The sequence below is a fragment of the Nerophis lumbriciformis genome, linkage group LG14 (genome assembly GCF_033978685.3).
Source record: "Nerophis lumbriciformis linkage group LG14, RoL_Nlum_v2.1, whole genome shotgun sequence".
In the NCBI taxonomy this organism is placed as follows: domain Eukaryota; kingdom Metazoa; phylum Chordata; class Actinopteri; order Syngnathiformes; family Syngnathidae; genus Nerophis; species Nerophis lumbriciformis.
The window spans coordinates 9,948,951-9,971,735 of record NC_084561.2 but is presented as its reverse complement, the minus strand read 5'-3'; the positions used below and the strand labels follow the sequence as shown (position 1 = coordinate 9,971,735).

The 22,785-nt window shown below is 38.8% G+C and overlaps 1 protein-coding gene across 1 annotated transcript; it reads left to right on the top strand.

Annotated features, from left to right (window-relative positions):
- Positions 1-50: 50 nt before the first annotated feature.
- On the top strand, positions 51-21,488 carry bmb (brambleberry). The gene is made up of 13 exons (XM_061976420.2): positions 51-205; positions 7,519-7,952; positions 9,606-9,734; positions 9,816-10,001; positions 11,787-12,009; positions 13,246-13,362; positions 13,429-13,608; positions 13,691-13,897; positions 18,266-18,407; positions 20,794-20,843; positions 20,911-20,978; positions 21,090-21,181; positions 21,250-21,488. The coding sequence occupies exons 2-13, from the start codon at positions 7,521-7,523 to the stop codon at positions 21,377-21,379; spliced, it is 1,956 nt and encodes a 651-aa protein (XP_061832404.1). The 5' UTR covers positions 51-205; positions 7,519-7,520; the 3' UTR covers positions 21,380-21,488.
- The last annotated feature ends 1,297 nt before the right edge of the window (positions 21,489-22,785 follow it).

Below are 22,785 nucleotides of genomic sequence, written 5' to 3'. Positions count from 1 at the left end.
TCATTGTTAATAGCTATGTAGCGCTTGACGTTAGACGCCCTTTCGTGTCCAAGACACATGAAATCGAGCGCACCCTTAGGCCACACTTATTAAAAGCGCACACTTGAAACACTAAACCGCAACATTAAACAATCAACTGTCGTCTCCATCAGCTGCGGAACATCATTGTTTTTCTTTCACGTCGTGCAGCCAAATTAAACAACAGGTAAGCATTTAATCCTTCTTTTCGTGGGCCACATTACACTTAAATTAACTGACGAGCATAGATCGACGGTTTTGTATACAGTAATACAATTCTACTTGTATTCCATCCTAATAATTCATCTACTGTTCATAAAAATGGGTAATTTATTCAAAAGTTGTTGATGCAAAATTGTGTTTTGTTTTTGGGGTTTTTTTGCAATAAGATGGAAGCTTTGAGCAGCAAACTGAAGGAGCAGACATGTCTGGACAAAACCTCAGTGTGGCCACTCCATTAATTTGTCAAACATCATCTGACACCCTGATAATATAGTCATTTATAAAATGTAATACATCATGTAGTATTTTGGCTCATATCCCATGAGCAACCAATACTTGTATATTGATAACTCATTCATATGTGATGTTTACAATATAGTCCAGTAGGTGGCGGTATTGCATTTAACAACTGCCAATAACTTTAAAGAGTCTTCAAAGCGTGACAGTTTTTTTTTGCAGAATAAACGATGATATAATAAATACATAAGAATACATTTAGGATTGGTGACACTGGTGACAGTCACCGTGACAATACCAGGATTATTTCTAAAAGCTTTTATTTTCAACATTATTGCTCAATATACAATAATTTTAACAACTACTATGCTTGTAATAGTGTATAACTGCCCCTATATGTGTGTATATTTGGGACCAAGTGCATTATTTAATTTAAAAATAATATCTTTATACATGCTGCTCTTAAATAGAATAAACTTGTTTAGCTAAAGCTACTACAGGTGTCCACACAGAAGCCTGTTTCATTTTAAATTTAATACAGGTGTCCAAACAGAAGCCTGTTTCATTTTAAAGCGAATACAGGTGTCCAAACGGAAGCCCGTTTCATTTTAAAGCTAATTCAGGTGTCCAAATGGAAGCCTGTTTCATTTTAAAGTGAATACAGGTGTCCAAACGGAAGCCTGTTTCATTTTACAGCGAATACAGGTGTCCAAACGGAAGCCTGTTTCATTTTAAAGCGAATACAGGTGTCCAAACGGAAGCCTGTTTCATTTTAAAGCAAATACAGGTGTCCAAACGGAAGCCTGTTTCATTTTAAAGCTAATTCAGGTGTCCAAACGGAAGCCGGTGTCATTTTAAAGCGAATACAGGTGTCCAAACGGAAGCCTGTTTCATTTTAAAGCGAATACAGGTGTCCAAACGGAAGCCTGTTTCATTTTAAAGCGAATACAGGTGTCCAAACGGAAGCATGTTTAATTTTAAAGCGAATGCAGGTGTCCAAACGGAAGCCTGTTTCATTTGAAAGCGAATACAGGTGTTCAAACGGAAGCCTGTTTCACTTTAAAGCGACTACAGGTGTCCAAACGGAAGCCTGTTTCATTTTACAGCGAATACAGGTGTCCAAACGAAAGCCTGTTTCATTTTACAGTGAATACAGGTGTCCAAACGGAAGCCTATTTAGTTTGTAAAGCGAATACAGGTGTCCAAACGGAAGCCTGTTTCATTTTACAGCGAATACAGGTGTCCAAACGGAAGCCTGTTTCATTTTACAGCGAATACAGGTGTCCAAACGGAAGCCTGTTTCATTTTACAGCGAATACAGGTGTCCAAACGGAAGCCTGTTTCATTTTACAGCGAATACAGGTGTCCAAACGGAAGCCTGTTTCATTTTACAGCGAATACAGGTGTCCAAACGGAAGCCTGTTTCATTTTAAAGCGAATACAGGTGTCCAAACGGAAGCCTGTTTCATTTTAAAGCGAATACAGGTGTCCAAACGGAAGCCTGTTTCATTTGAAAGTGAATACAGGTGTTCAAACGGAAGCCTGTTTCATTTCAAAGCGAATACAGGTGTCCAAACGGAAGCCTGTTTCATTTTAAAGCTAATTCAGGTGTCCAAACGGAAGCCGGTGTCATTTTAAAGCGAATACAGGTGTCCAAACGGAAGCATGTTTAATTTTATAGCGAATACAGGTGTCCAAACGGAAGCCTGTTTCATTTTTAAAGCGAATACAGGTGTCCAAACGGAAGCCTGTTTCATTTTAAAGCTAATTCAGGTGTCCAAACGGAAGCCGGTGTCATTTTAAAGCGAATACAGGTGTCCAAACGGAAGCCTGTTTCATTTTAAAGCGAATACAGGTGTCCAAACGGAAGCCTGTTTCATTTTAAAGCGAATACAGGTGTCCAAACGGAAGCCTGTTTCATTTTAAAGCGAATACAGGTGTCCAAACGGAAGCATGTTTAATTTTAAAGCAAATGCAGGTGTCCAAACGGAAGCCTGTTTCATTTGAAAGCGAATACAGGTGTTCAAACGGAAGCCTGTTTCACTTTAAAGCGACTACAGGTGTCCAAACGGAAGCCTGTTTCATTTTACAGCGAATACAGGTGTCCAAACGAAAGCCTGTTTCATTTTACAGTGAATACAGGTGTCCAAACGGAAGCCTATTTAGTTTGTAAAGCGAATACAGGTGTCCAAACGGAAGCCTGTTTCATTTTACAGCGAATACAGGTGTCCAAACGGAAGCCTGTTTCATTTTACAGCGAATACAGGTGTCCAAACGGAAGCCTGTTTCATTTTACAGCGAATACAGGTGTCCAAACGGAAGCCTGTTTCATTTTACAGCGAATACAGGTGTCCAAATGGAAGCCTGTTTCATTTTACAGCGAATACAGGTGTCCAAACGGAAGCCTGTTTCATTTTAAAGCGAATACAGGTGTCCAAACGGAAGCCTGTTTCATTTTACAGCGAATACAGGTGTCCAAACGGAAGCCTGTTTCATTTTAAAGCGAATACAGGTGTCCAAACGGAAGCCTGTTTCATTTTAAAGCGAATACAGGTGTCCAAACGGAAGCCTGTTTCATTTGAAAGTGAATACAGGTGTTCAAACGGAAGCCTGTTTCATTTCAAAGCGAATACAGGTGTCCAAACGGAAGCCTGTTTCATTTGAAAGCGACTACGGGTGTTCAAACGGAAGCCTGTTTCACTTTAAAGCGACTACAGGTGTCCAAACGGAAGCCTGTTTCATTTTACAGCGAATACAGGTGTCCAAACGGAAGCCTATTTAGTTTTTAAAGCGAATACAGGTGTCCAAACGGAAGCCTGTTTCATTTTACAGCGAATACAGGTGTCCAAACGGAAGCATGTTTCATTTTACAGCGAATACAGGTGTCCAAACGGAAGCCTGTTTCATTTTAAAGCGAATACAGGTGTCCAAACGGAAGCCCGTTTCATTTTAAAGCTAATTCAGGTGTCCAAATGGAAGCCTGTTTCATTTTAAAGTGAATACAGGTGTCCAAACGGAAGCCTGTTTCATTTTACAGCGAATACAGGTGTCCAAACGGAAGCCTGTTTCATTTTAAAGCGAATACAGGTGTCCAAACGGAAGCCCGTTTCATTTTAAAGCTAATTCAGGTGTCCAAATGGAAGCCTGTTTCATTTTAAAGTGAATACAGGTGTCCAAACGGAAGCCTGTTTCATTTTACAGCGAATACAGGTGTCCAAACGGAAGCCTGTTTCATTTTAAAGCAAATACAGGTGTCCAAACGGAAGCCTGTTTCATTTTAAAGCTAATTCAGGTGTCCAAATGGAAGCCTGTTTCATTTTAAAGCGAATACAGGTGTCCAAACGGAAGCCTGTTTCATTTTACAGCGAATACAGGTGTCCAAACGGAAGCCTGTTTCATTTTACAGCGAATACAGGTGTCCAAACGGAAGCCTGTTTCATTTTAAAGCAAATACAGGTGTCCAAACGGAAGCCTGTTTCATTTTAAAGCTAATTCAGGTGTCCAAATGGAAGCCTGTTTCATTTTAAAGCGAATACAGGTGTCCAAACGGAAGCCTGTTTCATTTTACAGCGAATACAGGTGTCCAAACGGAAGCCTGTTTCATTTTACAGCGAATACAGGTGTCCAAACGGAAGCCTGTTTCATTTTAAAGCGAATACAGGTGTCCAAACGGAAGCCTGTTTCATTTTAAAGCGAATACAGGTGTCCAAACGGAAGCCTGTTTCATTTTACAGCGAATACAGGTGTCCAAACGGAAGCCTGTTTTATTTTAAAGTGAATACAGTTGTCCAAACGGAAGCCGGTGTCATTTTAAAGCGAATACAGGTGTCCAAACGGAAGCCTGTTTCATTTTAAAGCTAATTCAGGTGTCCAAATGGAAGCCTGTTTCATTTTAAAGTGAATACAGGTGTCCAAACGGAAGCCGGTGTCATTTTAAAGCGAAAACAGGTGTCCAAACGGAAGCATGTTTAATTTTAAAGCGAATACAGGTGTCCAAACGGAAGCTTGTTTCATTTTAAAGCGAATACAGGTGTCCAAACGGAAGCCTGTTTCATTTTAAATTGAAAACAGGTGTCCAAACGAAAGCCTGTTTCATTTTAAAGCGAATACAGGTGTACATACGGAAGCCAATTTCAATTTTAACGCGAATACAGGTGTCCAAACGGAAGCCTGTTTCATTTTAAAGCGAATACAGGTGTCCAAACGAAAGCCTGTTTCATTATTTAAAATAAAATTATTTCTAAAAAAAATAAAAAAGTATATACATATTTTTTTTTTTTTTTAGTTTTTAAAGGGCACTTATGATGATTTTAATCTACATTTTAAAATGCTTCTTTGTGGTATAAAATAGATCAGTGATTAAACTGTCGTACAGAGGCTTCATTTAGGGGTATGCCAAAGAATCCCTTGATTACATATTGCAATGACATGACTCGAGCTGTCACCAAAGGTTTTATGCGGAATTTATTTTATTTTATTCAAGATATTTGTTTTTTTGTCCTATATTCAAACAGTGTTACTGCTCAAACTGTGTATTGTTCCAGAGGGCAAAAATATTAAATATACTTGTTAAGAACACAGCAGGGGTTTTATTTAACGAATACTTAGGTCTACTACACTACTATGTTTTAATGTCGGTCATTATGGTGGTACTGTGTGGAAAAAAAGTTTGAGAACCACCCATTTGGATCAAGATTCTCAAACTGCGGTATCTAGTGGTACGCCAAAGAATCACTTGATTAAAGTACAGTGTTTTATTTTCCTAGATTCAAACAGTGTTACTATTTAAACTGTGTAATGTTGCAGTAGCCAAAAAATATTTAATATACTTGTTAAATAAAACCTAATGAATAGTTAGGCCTACTACGCTACTCTATTTTAATGTTGGTGGTACTTGTAGAGCCAAGTGTTTTCTGAGGTGGTACTTGGTTAAAAAAAAAAAGTTTGAGAACCACTGATGTAAATAATATATATTGGATATTTTTTTGTGTAAGTCATACAATAAAACAGCCGCTGCAGCCCAACATGACTTGAAGGATTTATTTTATTTTATATATATATATATATATATATATATCTTTTGGACAGTCACTTTTTAATACCACCTTAAAACTGGTAATAGGCCCATGCTTGGAACACAATTATAATTTTATACTTATATTTTTGATGCTACTGACACACTTTTTAGCCCCTACTTGACTCCTTGTGTAAGGAGAGTTTGAGTTTATTTGGAACGTGCATGCATACAACATGATACATCCCAATTTCCAGTTTCTCTTTTCAACATGTTCGAAAAGGAGTAGGAAGAAGCAGAGCTTATTTAATCCTACCCCTTTTCTTTTGCATAACAGTTGCTAAAACTTTTGTTCACTTCCTGTTCTCAATTTATTCACAATATACTCCATAAGTAATCACAATAAAATAAAATTATCTTGAAAATGAATGGATGGATGAAATAAATTCAGAATGTTTATCATGGTTCTTCTTTTTTGTACTTTGTAAACACTTTTAAGTTTGAAGAGTTTATTGAAGTGGATCATTAGTACATTGTTTGATTGCTTTGCTTGATCCATTCCATCATTTAATTCCACATACAGATATACTGAAGGTCTTAAGTGTTGTACGTGCGTACAAATGTTTTAAATTACATTTTTCTCCAAGATTATATTTCTCTTTTTTTGAGAAGAATTGTTGTACATTCTTGGGTAGCAGATTATAGTTTGCTTTGTGTATAAATTTAGCTGTTTGCAAATTGACTATGTCGTGGAATTTCAGTATTTTTGATTCAATAAATAAAGGGTTTGTATATTCTCTATATCCAACATTATGTATTATTCTAACTGATCTTTTTTGTAACACCGTTAATGAATGAAGTGTACTTTTGTAGTTATTTCCCCATATTTCTGCACAATAACTCAGATATGGTAACACTAGCGAGCAGTAGAGAATATGAAGTGATTTTTGGTCTAGAACAGGGGTCGGCAACCCGCGGCTCTAGAACCGCATGCGGCTCTTTAGCGCCGCCCTAGTGGCTCTCTGGAGCTTTTTCAAAAATGTATGAAAAATGGAAAAAGATGAGGGGGAAAAATGTCTATTTTTTGTTTTAATATGGTTTCTGTAGGAGGACAAACATGACACAAACCTCCCTAATTGTTACAAAGCACACGGTTTATATTAAACATGCTTCACTGATTCGAGTATTTGGCTAGCACCGTTTTGTCCTACTAATTTTGGCGGTCCTTGAACTCGCCGTAGTTTGTTTACATGTATAACTTTCTCCGACTTTCTAGGACGTGTTTTATGCCACTTCTTTTTCTGTCTCATTTTGTCCATCAAACTTTTAAGGTTGTGCATGAAAGGTGAGTTTTGTTGATGTTATTGACTTGTGTGGAGTGCTAATCAGACATATTTGGTCACCGCATGACTTCAAGCTAATCGATGCTAACATGCTATTTAGGCTAGCTATATGTACATATTGCATCATTATGCCTCATTTGTAGCTATATTTGAGGTCATTCAGTTTTATTTAAGTCCTCTTAATTCAATTTATATCTCATGACACACTATATGTATGTAATATGGCTTTTAATTTTTTGCAGCTCCAGACAGATTTGTTTTTGTATTTTTGGTCCAATATGGCTCTTTCAACATTTTGGGTTTCCGACCCCTGCTCTAGAACATGTTTTGCTTTATTCATTATTGACGTGTTTCTTGCTACTTTATTTCCAGTTCAATTTATCATCAATCATTATACCTAGAAATGTGGTTTCATTTACTCTTTCAATTTCTATTCCGTCTATTTGTATTTGTGTTTGACTTTCTCTTCTACTGTTGCCAAATAGCATTATTTTACTTTTACTGAGATTCAACGATAGTCTGTTTTTGTCAAACCATCTTTTTAATTTGTTCATTTCTTCTGTTATTATTTGTATTATCTTCTGTGAGTTCTCTCCTGAACAAAACGCAGTTGGTCTGTCCGCAAATAATACTAACTTTAAAGAGGAGAGGAGAGATGTTAAAGTTCATGTTTGATTCTTGCAGACATGGAGCAGCTTCTACGCCATCTTAAGTTCCTCCTGCTGCTGATCATCCTGGCCAATCAGTGTCCCGCAGCGTGTGGGCTCTTCGAGTGGATGAAGCAGGCGAAGCTTCCTCCAGCGGCTGCAGAGCCGCTTCCTCCAGCGGCTGCAGAGCCGCTTCCTCCAGCGGCTGCAGAGCCGCTTCCTCCAGCGGCTGCAGAGCCGCTTCCTCCAGCGGCTGCAGAGCCGCTTCCTCCAGCGGCTGCAGAGCCGCTTCCTCCAGCGGCTGCAGAGCCGCTTCCTCCAGCGGCTGCAGAGCCGCTTCCTCCAGCCGCACAATTATCTACCGTAATTCTCGCAAAAGACGCTTCCTTTGAAATGGCCACGGCTGATGAGAAGTTTCTGGCCGAGGCCAAGCAGATGGCGCTCAGCCCTTTAGACACCTGCCATCAAAGAGTAAGTACACTTCAATGTTGCGTTACCTTACAATTCAAGAACAAAAATATTATATCACCCTTATTTGAGATATTTAATCTTACTTTGATTTCAGTTTTTGCAGTGCACACACACACACACACACACACTCATCCACGGAAACCGAGAAGCACCCTAGTGGCTGGCAGCTTTGGGTGGAGTTGTATTTCATAATATGTATATGTGCTTTGTTTGAGGTTTTTTCCTGGTCTCTAACTAACCCCCGCTGCCCCCAGTAGTTTATTTTGGGACTTGCTCTTTTCTCCTCTTCTTTTCCCCCCATGTTTGCCATTTTTTTCCCCTAACTTTTTTACGGGGCGCCGCCCATGTGGCGACTCGATCGGTGTTTCCGTTCTGTCCACCCTGTAACTGTTCTTGGACACGTTTGTACTGAAAATGTAAAAGTTTCACCATACACACGTAGTCATGTTCACAGTAACGCCTCGTCTTGTGACACGGGTGGTTTTTTTTGTCTTGTCTGAACTTTTTTGAAGCCTCTTTCTTTGCGCTGTCCTCAAATCTAAACATCAGACATGGATATGATCAGCTGGACTCTCGACGCAATTGACAAAATCTTTTTGACGAGGAAAAGAGGTTCGGGGGATCCAGGCTGCCCTGATGGAACCATTGCTGCGGGGTACGTGAGAGATTCCTTGGATGAATGGAGAATCATGTGCCTCTCAGTCCTTTCCATCGAGGACGTGGAAGACATCTACCTATTTGAAACCGTGATCGCGGGGCACCTGCTGATTGGGCTGGGCATTGCTCTGGTGTATCGTCAAATTCGTATGACGATGGCAGCCACTCAAGGAGCCCAAAGGCTGTTCGTCGCAATGGATGGTTTGTGGGAACACAGACTGTGGCGATTTCTGAACTGAATCGCAAGATGGATCACATCATGGAGAAGCTTGCTGAAAAGGAAAATTGAATTGAATTTTAGAGCACCCAGCATGGACGAATAGAACAGACAAGTCATTGTTTTGTCTGCTTGCAGAAAACAAACATCCTAATCTACGATTTGACTCCCTCGAATGGCCTTGACGCTGTGGAAACAGGACCAGGCTGTTCTGAAAAACACCCCCGAGGACACCTCAACAATGGACGCTTTTGACCTCCCTCCCTCCTCAACGACACCTGGAGTCGAACTTTTGCAGATTGGCCTCAGTCTAAAAAAACATTACATCATCACACCCAAGACAATTGGGCACACATCCCCCCTCCCCCACCCCACGCCTTCACCACCGCTTCTTTCCCCTCGGGGTGATGGTCGGATGGCAGCGCTTCATAGCAGCAGTCGACCTCCAGGGCCCCAACTCCCCGCCCCTCAGTTGCGAGTTGTCGTGATTAAATGTAACGTGTTTGTGTGCATTGCATGGAGGTTTTTTCCCACTCCAGACTAGGCCCCCTTAGGAGCCCAGTCTAGATTGTATTTTTTTACTCATCTTTTTCCCCAACGTTTGACCTTTTTCCCATCTTTTCCGGGGCGCCTTTTGGCGACCCATCAGCGTTCCTGTTCTGTAACTCTGTACACTGTTTTTTTGTCTAATCTTGAACGGGTTTGTGCTGAAAACAAAGTTTTGTTTTACTTGTGCAATGATAATAAAGTCCTATCTATCTGTCTGTCTTGTGCCACAGGTGGTGTCCCGGCTGAAGGCGAGCTGTGATAGTTTGTCGGAAGAGGAGCTGGCCAAGCTCGGCGTGGTTTTGTTCAACTGTCAGGCGCAGATCGAAGGCCGCACCGTTTACCCCTGTGCCGACCACATGGTAAACGCGGTCGTTTTGTTGACGTCGCTCCATTTGCTCCATTTGATTGCATGTCATCGAGGCGTTATCTTCTTCTTTCAGGCTATAAGAGAATGTACAGCAAACATGGACGCCACCACCTGGAACGCTTACCACATCGTGAGCAACCGAGCACGCTCTGTATGCTATGCAATTCGCCAGCAGCTCTTTAGACGCAGAGCAGAGCACACAGTAAATACTCTTATTTCAACTGCGGCCAACCAACTCTCTGCCATGGAAGACCTGAAGGTACGGTTATCCATCATTCACATTATTTCACATCGTTATTTTATTATTTGTTATTCTATTATCTATAAAGTTAGACTATTATCCATATAATGTCATTGTATCGCATTATTTTATCTATTTGTTAATCTATTGTATTATCATCTAACATGTTATTGTATGATCTATTGCACTATTTCATGATCTATTATGCCATTTTATTTTGATTTTTTTGTCTCGTCAAAGTTATTCTAAAATTATCCATTTTGTTATTATATCTAATATTTTTCTAATATTATTTTATCATAATAATTTACAATACTTATTTGTTATTCTATTGTATTATCATCTAACATGTTGTATGATCTACTGCACTATTTCATGATCTTTTTTGCTATTTTATTTAGATATTTTTGTCTCGTCAAAGTTATTCTAAAATTATCTATTTTGTTATTGTATCTATTATTCTAATATTATTTTATCACAATAATTTACAATACTTATTTGTTACTCTATTCTATTATCTAACATGTTATTGTATGATCTATTGCGCTATTTCATGATCTATTATGCTATTTTATTTAGATTTTTCTGTCTCGTCAAAGTTATTCTAAAATTATTTATTTTTGTTGTATCTAATATTATTCTATTCTAAAATTATTTTGTCACAATAATTTACAATACTTATTTGTTATTCTATTGTATTATCATCCAACATGTTGTTGTATGATCTATTGCCCATCCATCCATCCATTCCCTACCGCTTATTCCCTTCGGGGTCGCAGGGGGCGCTGGAGCCTATCCCAGCTACAATCGGCCGGAAGGCGGGGTACACATGATCTATTGCACTATTTCATGATCGATTATGCTATTTTATTTAGATTTTTTTTGTCGTGTCGGAGTTATTCTAAAATTATCCATTTTGTTATTGTATCTAATATTTTATTCTAATATTTTATCATAAAAATTTACAATACTTATTTCATTATTAGACTTATCTCTTAATTAAAAAAATGACATTATAGATAATAAAATGTGTCTTTAGACATTCAGTTATTCATGATCTATTTTATTTCATCTAATTTTATTTTATAATGGTGTTATTTTATCTATTATTCTAATATGTTCTTGTGATCTATTATGTTCTATTATTGTTTAAATCTATATATTTGTATAATATTAATATTTTAATCTATTACAGTATTAGACTATTATGTAATTTTATTTGTTATTTTGTTATATTTAAAGTTAAAGTAGCAATGATTGTCTCACACGCACACACTAAGTGTGGCGAAATTATTCTCTGCATTTGATCCATCACCCTTGATCACCCCCTGGGAGGTGAGGGGAGCAGTGAGCAGCAGTGGTGGCCGCGCCCGGGAATCATTGTTTGCTGATTTAAGCCCCAATTCCAACCCTTGATGCTGAATGCCAAGCAGGGAAGGTAATTAGTCTTTGGTATGACTCGGCCGGGGTTTGAACTCCCAACCTACCGATCTCAGGGCGGACACTTTACATTGATAGAAAAATCTAAAATGTATTTAATTTTTGTTATGTTTTTGTCTTCGCGAATATTATTTTTCCTATTTAACCCCGTTTTTAGCACTCGGCTCTTTCCACATTTTTACACCCATTTAAAGTATTTCGACTGGAACATATTTACTTGGTACACGCGGTCCAAAAAAATTCCCACTTTTCCCATCATTCCACATTTTTCGTACAGTTTTTCATCTGATTTTTTGACTTTTTTGAAAAAAAATGTAACGCTTCCACTGAGAGCAAGTCTTTGAACCCGTCGTTTGGTGACAGGACGGCCAGTTGGAGCTGCGGCAGATGACGGCGGCGTCGCTGGACAAGCTGCTGAAGGGTCACAGCGCTCTGCAGAGCCAGCAGGTGAAACTGCACGACGGCCAGGAGCAAATGGAAAGTTCCCTGAGGGACAACCTGCAGCGTCTCAGCCAGGAGAAAGCTCTCATTGCTTCTGGACAACAATTGGTAGCGGAGCTCATCGGGGGCATTACAGAACGAATGGGTGAGCTTTTTTATGTTTGAAGAAGTCTAATGTATTGTGTATGCCAGTGACGTGCGGTCACTAGAGGGCCTCACCTGCCATCATGGAAAGAAAAAAAATGTAAAAAGAAAAAAAATAATTAAATTGTTATGTATCCAGTGATTATACTATAAAGTTATTTTCCATTTAACTTCACCAGTTTTAGATTATTTTTATTCCAAATCGCTGAATTTTCACATTTGCCGTTCAAATACTGAGAAGAGACGTTGCGGTGAACAGCAGCCAGTTGAGGCACGTCACTCAGTGCCTCAACATGGATTGCGGACTCGACTAAGTGCTTGCCTGCTGTGCAGTGAGACCGTATTGCTATATGAACTATATTATACATTTCCATAGTTTAGTTAGCTGAGGTATATAATGTACAGTGTATTTTGTCAACAACTGTATGTGTGTAACGTATTTCTTGTGCTGAGCGATCATAAAACTGCTGCGAAGACGCACTGTGTGAGGCTCGCGTAATCCCGTCTCCTGGTGCCGGTTAATGCACCTCCGCCGCAGACTGCATCCCCGGGAGCGCCACACCAACCAAAGCCCACACCCAAACCCTCCACGTGCAAGACCGAATCCACCCAAAAAAAGTCACTTAACAAGAAGCCAAAAAGTGCAAAAACAACATTGCTCGCGCCGGAGGAGCCGTGAACGACTGCAGGGACACAACATTAGGTACACCTGTAGACTGCAGCACGGATTTCATATTTCATTCATTCACAACTCCACCAACACCACTGTTCCCGCACTTATAAGTAAAGGTAAGACCATAATAACGTTTTTTTTTATTAAATGTGCTTTTTTGTGTGCTACAGTTTGTATGTGTAAAGTTAAAGTTAAGTTAAAGTACCAATGATTGTCACACACACACTAGGTGTGGTGAAATTTGTCCTCTGCATTTGACCCATCCTCTTGCTCACACCCTGGGATGTGAGGGGAGCAGTGGGCAGCAGCGGCGCTGCGCCCGGGAATAATTATTGGTGATTTAACCCCCAATTCCAACCCTTGATGCTGAGTGCCAAGCAGGGAAGAATGCTGGTATGAGCTTTTAAACATAACCCGTTAACTGCTGCCAATCAAAGGGTTCATATGTTTGTAAATCTGACTGTGATGAAGTCAGTGCCTCACCAGTCATGAACCTCACCGCACGTCACTGGTGTATGCTTTTATAAGATGAATTTGTTCTAAAGCCTTTATGCTTGTCTTAAGAAATGGTCAGTGAGGAGGTGCAGGTCCACGGCTCAAAGGTACAAGACGGCCACAAAGCCATCGTTCAAGACCTTGCAGTTGTCCGACATCAAGCTCAGGACATCTACCAAAAAATTGGTAATAACGCGCATAATTACACCATATTGTCAATATTAACGTTGTGTGATTTCGACGTCTTCTCAGACGACGGCATGTCAGAGTTCCTCCGGTACCAAGACCAGACCTCCCAGTACTACAATGACGTGACGAGGAAACTGGAGCGCATGAACAGCAGTCTGGGCTTCATGCTGCACTACCTTGACAACATGCAGGCTCGCATGGAGGAGCGGCTGCACCTCATTCAGGGTTACCTGGGCTGGGCAGGTGAGCGCCACTCGCGTCGGATGCCACGTTCTGTTTGACTTGCAAAGACTCTCACTTTTTTTTTTGGGGGGGGTCATTTCAGGTTTAAGCCTCGCCGCCATGTGGACGTGTTTGGCACACAGCGGCTACTTTGTTCTACTTGCTGTGCTGCAGTCGTTTCTGCGCTGTCCTGTGTTCTCTCGCGCCATTCTGCTCGTCACCGTGCCCCTGAACGCACTGGCGGAGATCAACTGTCAGCCGGCGCTCCACCTCACGAGCCTCAGCTATCTGCTCTTCATGTTCTCACTCGGTAGGTACTTTAACGAGACTGTAACGTTTTGGGGCGTCCGTTTCACCCTCGCTTATAAACAAATGATAATGGAAGTGTGGTAGTGTAGAACATAACTGCGGGTGTGGCGTAACTCCGCTTCACAACACGCCTCGTACCCGGATAAGATGTAGCAGAAATTATCTGTTAGGCACTTTTGTGACTGTGTTGCTATATTTAGCAAGTCAGTCAATGGGCCTTTTTCCGTTCCTGGATCTATAGGGTCCTGTAGAAATGTGTGGTTTGTGTTTCCACCACGTTTCACAGTTCAGGGTTACTATATTTACTATATTTCTATACTGATACCATGTAAATAAAGTTAAAGTCTCAATAATAGTCACACACACATTAGGTGTGGTGAAATTTTCCTTTGCATTTGACCCATCCTGGGAGGTGAGGGGAGCAGTGAGCAGCAGCGGTGGCCGCGCTCGGGAATCATTTGGGGATTTAACCCCAATTCCAACCCTAGATGCTGAGTGCCAAGCAGGGAGGCAATTGCATTCAAATACATAGCAATCATATACAAAACAATATGTGTGTGTGTGTGTATGTATGTGCACATATACATACACACACACATATTGTTTTGTATATGATGCTATATATTTCAATTACTTTTTAGTAAAAAAAACTCTGACCTATTATTGTATATGTGTATATATATGTACACGCATGTATGTATGTACACACGTGTGTGTGTGTGTGTGTGTGTGTGTGTGTGTGTGCGCGCACATGTGTGTATATATATGTGTGTGTGTATATGTGTGTGTGCATATATATATATATATATATATATATATATATGTGTGCATATATATATATATATATATATATATATGTGTGTGTATATATATATGTATGTATATATATATATGCATATGCACACACACATATATATATATGTGTGCGTGCATGTATATATGTGTGTGTGTGCATATATATATATATATATATTATACACACACATATCAATCAATCAATCTTTATTTATATAGCCCTAAATCACAAGTGTCTCAAAGGGCTGCACAAGCCACAACGACATCCTCGGTACAAAGCCCACATACGGGCAAGGAAAAACTCACCCCAGTGGGACGTCGATGTGAATGACTATGAGAAACCTTGGAGAGGACCGCATATGTGGGTAACCCCCCCCCCTCTAGGGGAGACCGAAAGCAATGGATGTCGAGTGGGTCTGACATAATATTGTGAGAGTCCAGTCCATAGTGGATCCAACATAATAGTAAAAGTCCAGTCCATAGTGGGGCCAGCAGGACACCATCCCGAGCGGAGACGGGTCAGCAGCGTAGAGATGTTCCCAGCCGATGCACAGGCGAGCGGTCCACCCCGGGTCCCGACTCTGGACAGCCAGCACTTCATCCATGGCCACCGGACCTGTGCCCCCCCCCCCCTCAAGGAAAAGGGGAGCAGAGGAGAAAAGAAAAGAAACGGCAGATCAACTGGTCCAACAGGGGGGCTATTTAAAGGCTAGAGTATACAAATGAGTTTTAAGATGGGACTTAAATGCTTCTACTGAGGTAGCATCTCTAATTGTTACCGGGAGGGCATTCCATAGTACTGGAGCCCGAATAGAAAACGCTCTATAGCCCGCAGACTTTTTTTGGGCTCTGGGAATCACTAATAAGCCGGAGTTCTTTGAACGCAGATTTCTTGCCGGGACATATGGTACAATACAATCGACAAGATAGGACGGAGCTAGACCGTGTAGTATTTTATACGTAAGTAGTAAAACCTTAAAGTCACTTCTTAAGTGCACAGGAAGCCAGTGCAGGTGAGCCAGTATAGGCGTAATATGATCAAACTTTCTTGTTCTTGTCAAAAGTCTAGCAGCCGCATTTTGTACCAACTGTAATTTTTTAATGCTAGACATAGGGAGACCCGAAAATAATACGTTACAGTAGTCGAGACGAGACGTAACGAACGCATGAATAATGATCTCAGCGTCGCTAGTGGATAAAATAGAACGAATTTTAGCGATATTACGGAGATGAAAGAAGGCCGTTTTAGTAACACGCTTAATGTGTGATTCAAACGAGAGAGTTGGGTCGAAGATAATACCCAGATTCTTTACTGATTCGCCTTGTGTAATTGTTTGGTTGTCAAATGTTAAGGTGGTATTATTAAATAAATGTCGGTGTTTAGCAGGACCGATAATCAGCATTTCCGTTTTCTTGGCGTTGAGTTGCAAGAAGTTAGCGGACATCCAATGTTTAATTTCATTAAGACACGCCTCCAGCTGACTACAATCCGGCGTGTTGGTCAGCTTTAGGGGCATGTAGAGTTGGGTGTCATCAGCATAGCAATGAAAGCTAACACCGTATTTGCGTATGATGTCGCCTAGCGGCAGCATGTAAGTACTGAAGAGTGCAGGGCCAAGAACCGAACCCTGAGGAACTCCGCACGTTACCTTAACATAGTCAGAGGTCACATTATTATGGGAGACGCATTGCATCCTGTCAGTAAGATAAGAGTTAAACCACGACAAGGCTAAGTCTGACATACCAATACGTGTTTTGATACGCTCTAATAAAATATTATGATCGACGGTATCGAAAGCAGCGCTAAGATCAAGAAGCAGCAACATAGATGACGCATCAGAATCCATCGTCAGCAGTAGATCATTAGTCATTTTTGCGAGGGCTGTCTATACATATATATATATATATATATATGTATATATATATATATATATTATACACACACACACACATATATGTGTGTGTATAATATATATATATATGTGTGTGTGTGTGTGTATAATATATATATATATGTGTGTGTGTGTGTGTGTATAATATATATGTGTATGTATATATATATATATATATATATATATATATATATATATATATATATATATATATATATATATATATATATATATATATATATATATATATATATATATATATATATATATATATATATATATGTGTATATTTATATGTGTATGATGTTTAAGCACGATTACGCAAAATCTACTGTTCCTACCCATTGGTGCATATTGTTGTGTATTTGGGGTCTGTATAGGTCCCGAAAATTTGAAATCCAACCGTAGAGGCATTTTATACAAAACAATCTTGCCTTCCTTCATACTTTCAGGAAAGAGACGATTGGAGTTTGATGATGTTTTTCCCAAGTATGATGTCAAGGGATTATAGTCCGCCCTTCTTCTTTTCTTTTTCCCTATCCTCTTGTTGTGGGGCAGACTGTCTCGTACATGCACATGCATTCTCCGCTTTAGCCTTTTGTAATGCGAAGTAGCGTATAGTTTTGAACTTATATCTCAGACCCGCTAAAGAAGCACTAAAAACCCAAAAATATATGGCGGGGAGAAGGCGCTGTTGAAGTGGAGGCATGTAAATAAGACTGCCCACAAAACCACGCAAGAGATGGTCAGAAAGCAGCGTAAAAACGGTCCCTAAAACAAACTATGCAACATTTTGACCAAAGAACCACCATTACGTGTTATGCCAAAGGGGAACAAATCCTAATACTGTATGACCTCTACTTGACACTTTTCAATAAAGTAGTGATTATAGAAGTACATGGGCTCCGTTTTTATACATTTTTTTCATCGTGGTATGGCATAAGTTTTGGGAATTGTAGAAACTCCATAGGTATCGACTACTGAAATTCTGGAATGGTGACAACCCTAAAACAGAGACCAACACATTAAAACTGAAGGACCGCTAGGGTTAATGGTGTCCAGTATGCTCTCTATTCAAATACAGTCCCGCTATTGGCTAATTGTAGCGGCAGGGAGAATGCAGAGCTTGAAAACCCCTCTTTTGTGGTTCAAGTCTCCTATTTGGAATACTTGGCCTTCCTGGTACTTGATTCAAATCATTCCAAAACGGAAACATTCAGGACACGCACGCTATTTATTTTCGACATTGCTAAAAATGATGGACTGGACTCTCACATTATCAAGAATATAACAACGGAGGGGGGGTACCCACATCAGCGGACCCTTCCAAAGTTTATTCTTTTTCCCATTTTGAGCATTTAGTGTGTTTTTCCTGTTTCGGATGAGGGTTCAGATCAGGGGTTGAAGTTTGTTTGGCCCTTTTGAGGCAGTTGTGATCAAGGTCTATACAAACAAACGTGGGTTAATTGATCAGATAATTGCCACTTGGCAATTGTTTCAAATGAAAAATCATTCTATCAGCTTGCTATCATTCTAGCGATGGCAGTTTAAGGTTTTGTTGCTATTGTATGAACAAAATAAACCAAAGCCAAAGTATGTGTCCGTGTTGTCGTGCCGTTGCACCTCGACTTTGTACAGATCTCGCAGTAATGATTTCTCATGTTTGACGTTTTGTTCCACAGGACACTGGCTGGTGAGTAAGTTGTGGGCTTGTTGTTCTCAGAGCAGAGGGAAGAAGACGATGGCACCACCTTGTTACTTACCGGTGCCGCAGCCCGACGTTGCATCCTCTGACGTCCATCCACGAACCTCAACGCCTCAGAAGTTAGTTTGATGAAATTGACTTATTACCAGGGTTGTACTGATCCGATATCGGCTTGATATCAACAAAAAAACAAAAACAAATATCGGCTTGTATCTAAAATATCCGATATAGGCGCCCCGATACAAGCAGTCCTGCAGCGCGTTTACTTGTTAACCTGTAAATGTCCTTCAATAAGCACACAAAGTATTGTATTTTAGTGAACTTCTTTACTAAAGGTGAACATGCTAGGCTATCGGCTACAAGGAGCTAGCAGCAACACAACAGCTAAGCACACAAACTATACATACAGTATGTAATAAGTGTCCTTGATTAAAGAATATTGCAGTTTAAAACAACACATTTGTGAATATAAACGTGTATTAGAAGCGTACTATAAAGTATCCAGTAACAAATGTCTTCGCATCATTAGTCGTAAGCTTAAATCTATGAATTATTGTATGTATGCACAATCATTTTTTATCACACCGAATCACGATTGGTATTAGTCCCTAATTCTAAATCGATTCGTAATAGTCAAAAACTTTTTTTTTTTATATATATATAATTTTTTATAAGAATCTATTTTTTTAAATGTTTTTAGCTTTTCTAACCTGTTTTCAAAACATTGTATTATTATTATACCAAACAATACATTGCAAGAATCTGTTTGTACTAAGAATCGTGAATCGATTCTGAATTAGATCGTCACCCCCACAAAACATGTTTTCCCTTTGCCAAAATTCCCGGTTTTCCTGGAATTTTCTCACCATTGACCATGAATGGGCATTATACAATCTACTCCATATCGCACATAGGTCATTCACACGCCAATTGATGTTTCATTTGATCTTTTCTAAAATTATCCATCCATCCATTTTCTACCGCTTGTCCCTTTTGGGGTCGCGTGGGGGGTCGCTGGAGCCTCTCAGCTGCAATTGGGCGGAAGGCTTTACCAAATAAATAAAAGGATGTATTATGAGTGCTGATATTGTATTAAATCAATACTGAAAGCTCTAATACAGGAGTCCCCAAACTAAGGCCCGCCAGCATCCAAAATCCGGCCCGCGGGAAGTCCCAAGTTAAAAATAAGTGTGTGTGTATGTATGTATGTATGTATATGTGTGTATATATAAAGTAAGTACAGTAAATTCTGAACCACAACTTTTTTTCCTACACTTTAAAACCTGCGCCTTACACAAAAAAAAATATACATATATATACACATATATATATATATATATATATATATATATATATATATATATATATATATATATATATATATATATATATATAGTTTTAAAGTGTAGGAAAAAAAGTTGTAGTTCAGAATTTACTTTACTTACCTTATATATATATATATATATATACACACAAATATGTATTATTATTAATACATATTATATACATACACATATATATTTTCCTACACTTTAAAACCTGCGCCTTACACACACAAAAAAAAAAAATATATATATATATATATATATATATAATTGTATACCGGTATATATATTTTTTTTGTGTAAGGCGCAGGTTTTAAAGTGTAGGAAAAAAAGTCGTAGTTCAGAATTTACTTTCGTCAAATAGCGTCAGGAGTTTTCATTCAAACCGTTTATTGTCACATCCCTAGTTAGATGTACGATGGCGTAAATTTTTTTGTATATTTTTTTTTACTATTATTATTTTTCAAATCTGTCCTGTCTAATCCATTTTCTACCGCTTGTTACTCTCGGTGTCTCCTAGCCGCTCAGGCAAATCATAATGCATTTTCCCATTTAGTGTGCGTGTGCGTGTGCGTGTGCGTGTGCGTGTGTGTGTTCTGGCAATGCTTACTTAATGGGGACTTCGCTCTGTTTACACAGTCACCTTTAGGGGACCTCTGACGGTATGGGGACAAAAAAACAGGTCCCCTAAAGCAGTGGTCCCTAACCACCGGGCCGCACAAGAAATAAAATTTAAAAAAATTATTATTTTTTAAATCAACATAAAAAACACAAGATGCACTTACAATTAGTGCACCAACCCAAAAAAACTCCCTCCCCCATTTACACTCATTCACACAAAAGGGTTGTTTCTTTCTGTTATTAATATTCTGGTTCCTACATTATATATCAATATAGATCAATACAGTCTGCAGGGATACAGTCCGTAAGCACACATGATTGTATTTTTTTATGACAAAAAAAAGAAAAAAATACCTGTCACTTTTTTTTTTTTTTTTTTTTTTTTTTTTTTTTTTTTTTTAGCCCAATGTGACCCCCAAGTCAAAAAGTTTGGAGACCCCTGCTCTAATACAAATTTGTATCGGGATCCTCGTTATTACCGTACAACCTTTGCTAAACATGATCATGTTTCCTTTAGTGACGGTTATTAAGCATGCTATTGTTTTGTTTTTGTCCTCAGAAGCAGCAGCAAGCATGATGACCTGATGACTCAAGACTCCTTCATATCAGGTCTGAATCATTTTTTTAAATTCCAATTAAAAATTAGACTAATGATAAAAATATTTTTTGTTTACAGCTGTGAAGCCTCCAGCCGTACACTTACAGGTGACTAATCACTACCCCTCCAGGTTTATACCTAAATCAGTGAGTACAATTAAAAAATAAATGAATAAATAAATTAATAAATAAATAAAATAAAAATGAACAAAAACAGCATACTTCATGACTGATGATACTTTGTTGTTGTTTTTGTAGGCTTTCATTGACGACATTCCTCTGAGGACCCGAGGAGATGTTTTTGACATGTTGAACACCAGAAGTGCCAGTCCCACTCCGTCAGTTAATGGGTGAGTCTTGTACTCGTTCATGTTTTTGCTTGCTCATCTCCCTGAACGAACAAAACTCTCCTTGTCAGTTCTGTGTCGGGACGTCAGCTCTGCAATGCGGTCACAAAAACCGGGAAGGCGTGTAAGAAGAGAGCGCTGCTTGGACAAGAGTACTGCCGAGTCCACGACAATGGCAACACCACCTCTTTTTACTCCTGAAGTGCACGTGCTTCAAGGAGAGCTTTTATATTTTACTCTATTTTTATTCATGCACTTTTATTGTTTTGTTTTTATCAATTGAATGTCCAAATAAATAGGAAAAACCAAACCGACTTCCGTTTTTTGACTCTAATCCAGAGGTCTTGAGTAGAGGTCTCTAGTAGTGGAGGCCCTTAGGGATATTTTCGTTCACTTTTGTCTATAAGCGCCAAATTTGGCACAGGTGTAGCTCAGGGCATATTTAAATGATTTAGCTTGGGTGCCCGCGCCGGTGACCTTTGGGGTCGCCACAGCGGCCAATCAAATATGACCGCCACTTGTACCGTATTTTTCGGAGTATAAATCGCACTGGAGTATAAGTCGCACCGGCCGAAAATGCATAATAAATAGAGATGCAGGCCGATATTATCGGCCGATAAATGCGTTAAAATGTAATATCGGAAATTATCGGTATCGTTTTTTTTTTATCGGTATCTTTTTTCTTTTTTTTTTCTTTTTTTTCTTCTTTTTTTATTAAATCAACATAAAAAACACAAGATACACTTACAATTAGTGCACCAACCCAAAAAACCTCCCTCCCCCATTTACACTCATTCACACTCGTTCACACAAAAGGGTTGTTTCTTTCTGTTATTAATATTCTGGTTCCTACATTATATATCAATATATATCAATACAGTCTGCAAGGGATACAGTCCGTAAGCACACATGATTGTGCGTGCTGCTGGTCCACTAATAGTACTAACCTTCAACAGTTAATTTTACTCATTTTCATTAATTACTAATTTCTATGTAACTGTTTTTATATTATTTTACTTTCTTTTTTTATTCAAGAAAATGTTTTCAATTTATTTATCTTATTTTATTAATTTTTAAAAAAAGGACCTTATCTTCACCATACCTGGTTGTCCAAATTAGGCATAATAATGTGTTAATTCCACGACTGTATATATCGGTATCGGTAATTAAGAGTTGGACAATATCGGATATCGGCAAAAAGCCATTATCGGACATCCCTATATAGCACATTTAAACCACAAAATGTTTCCCAAGTGCTGCACAACAATATTAAAAACAATATTCAAATATTATCCTTAGCTCCACCAATGACTGAATAAAAACAAAAAATAAATACATATAAAAACAATATAAAATAAATATGATTAAAAACGATTTTAAAGGGTAAAACCAATTAAAACAGTAAATAGAAATCAAAATTTTAAACAGACTGTATTGATATATAATATAGTATAGGAACCAGAATATTAATAACAGAAAGAAACAACCCTTTTGTGTGAATGGGCGAGGGAGGTTTTTTGGGTTGGTGCGCTAATTGTAAGTGTATCTTGTGTGTTTTATGTTGATTTAATAATTAAAAAAAATAAATAAATACCGATACCGATAAT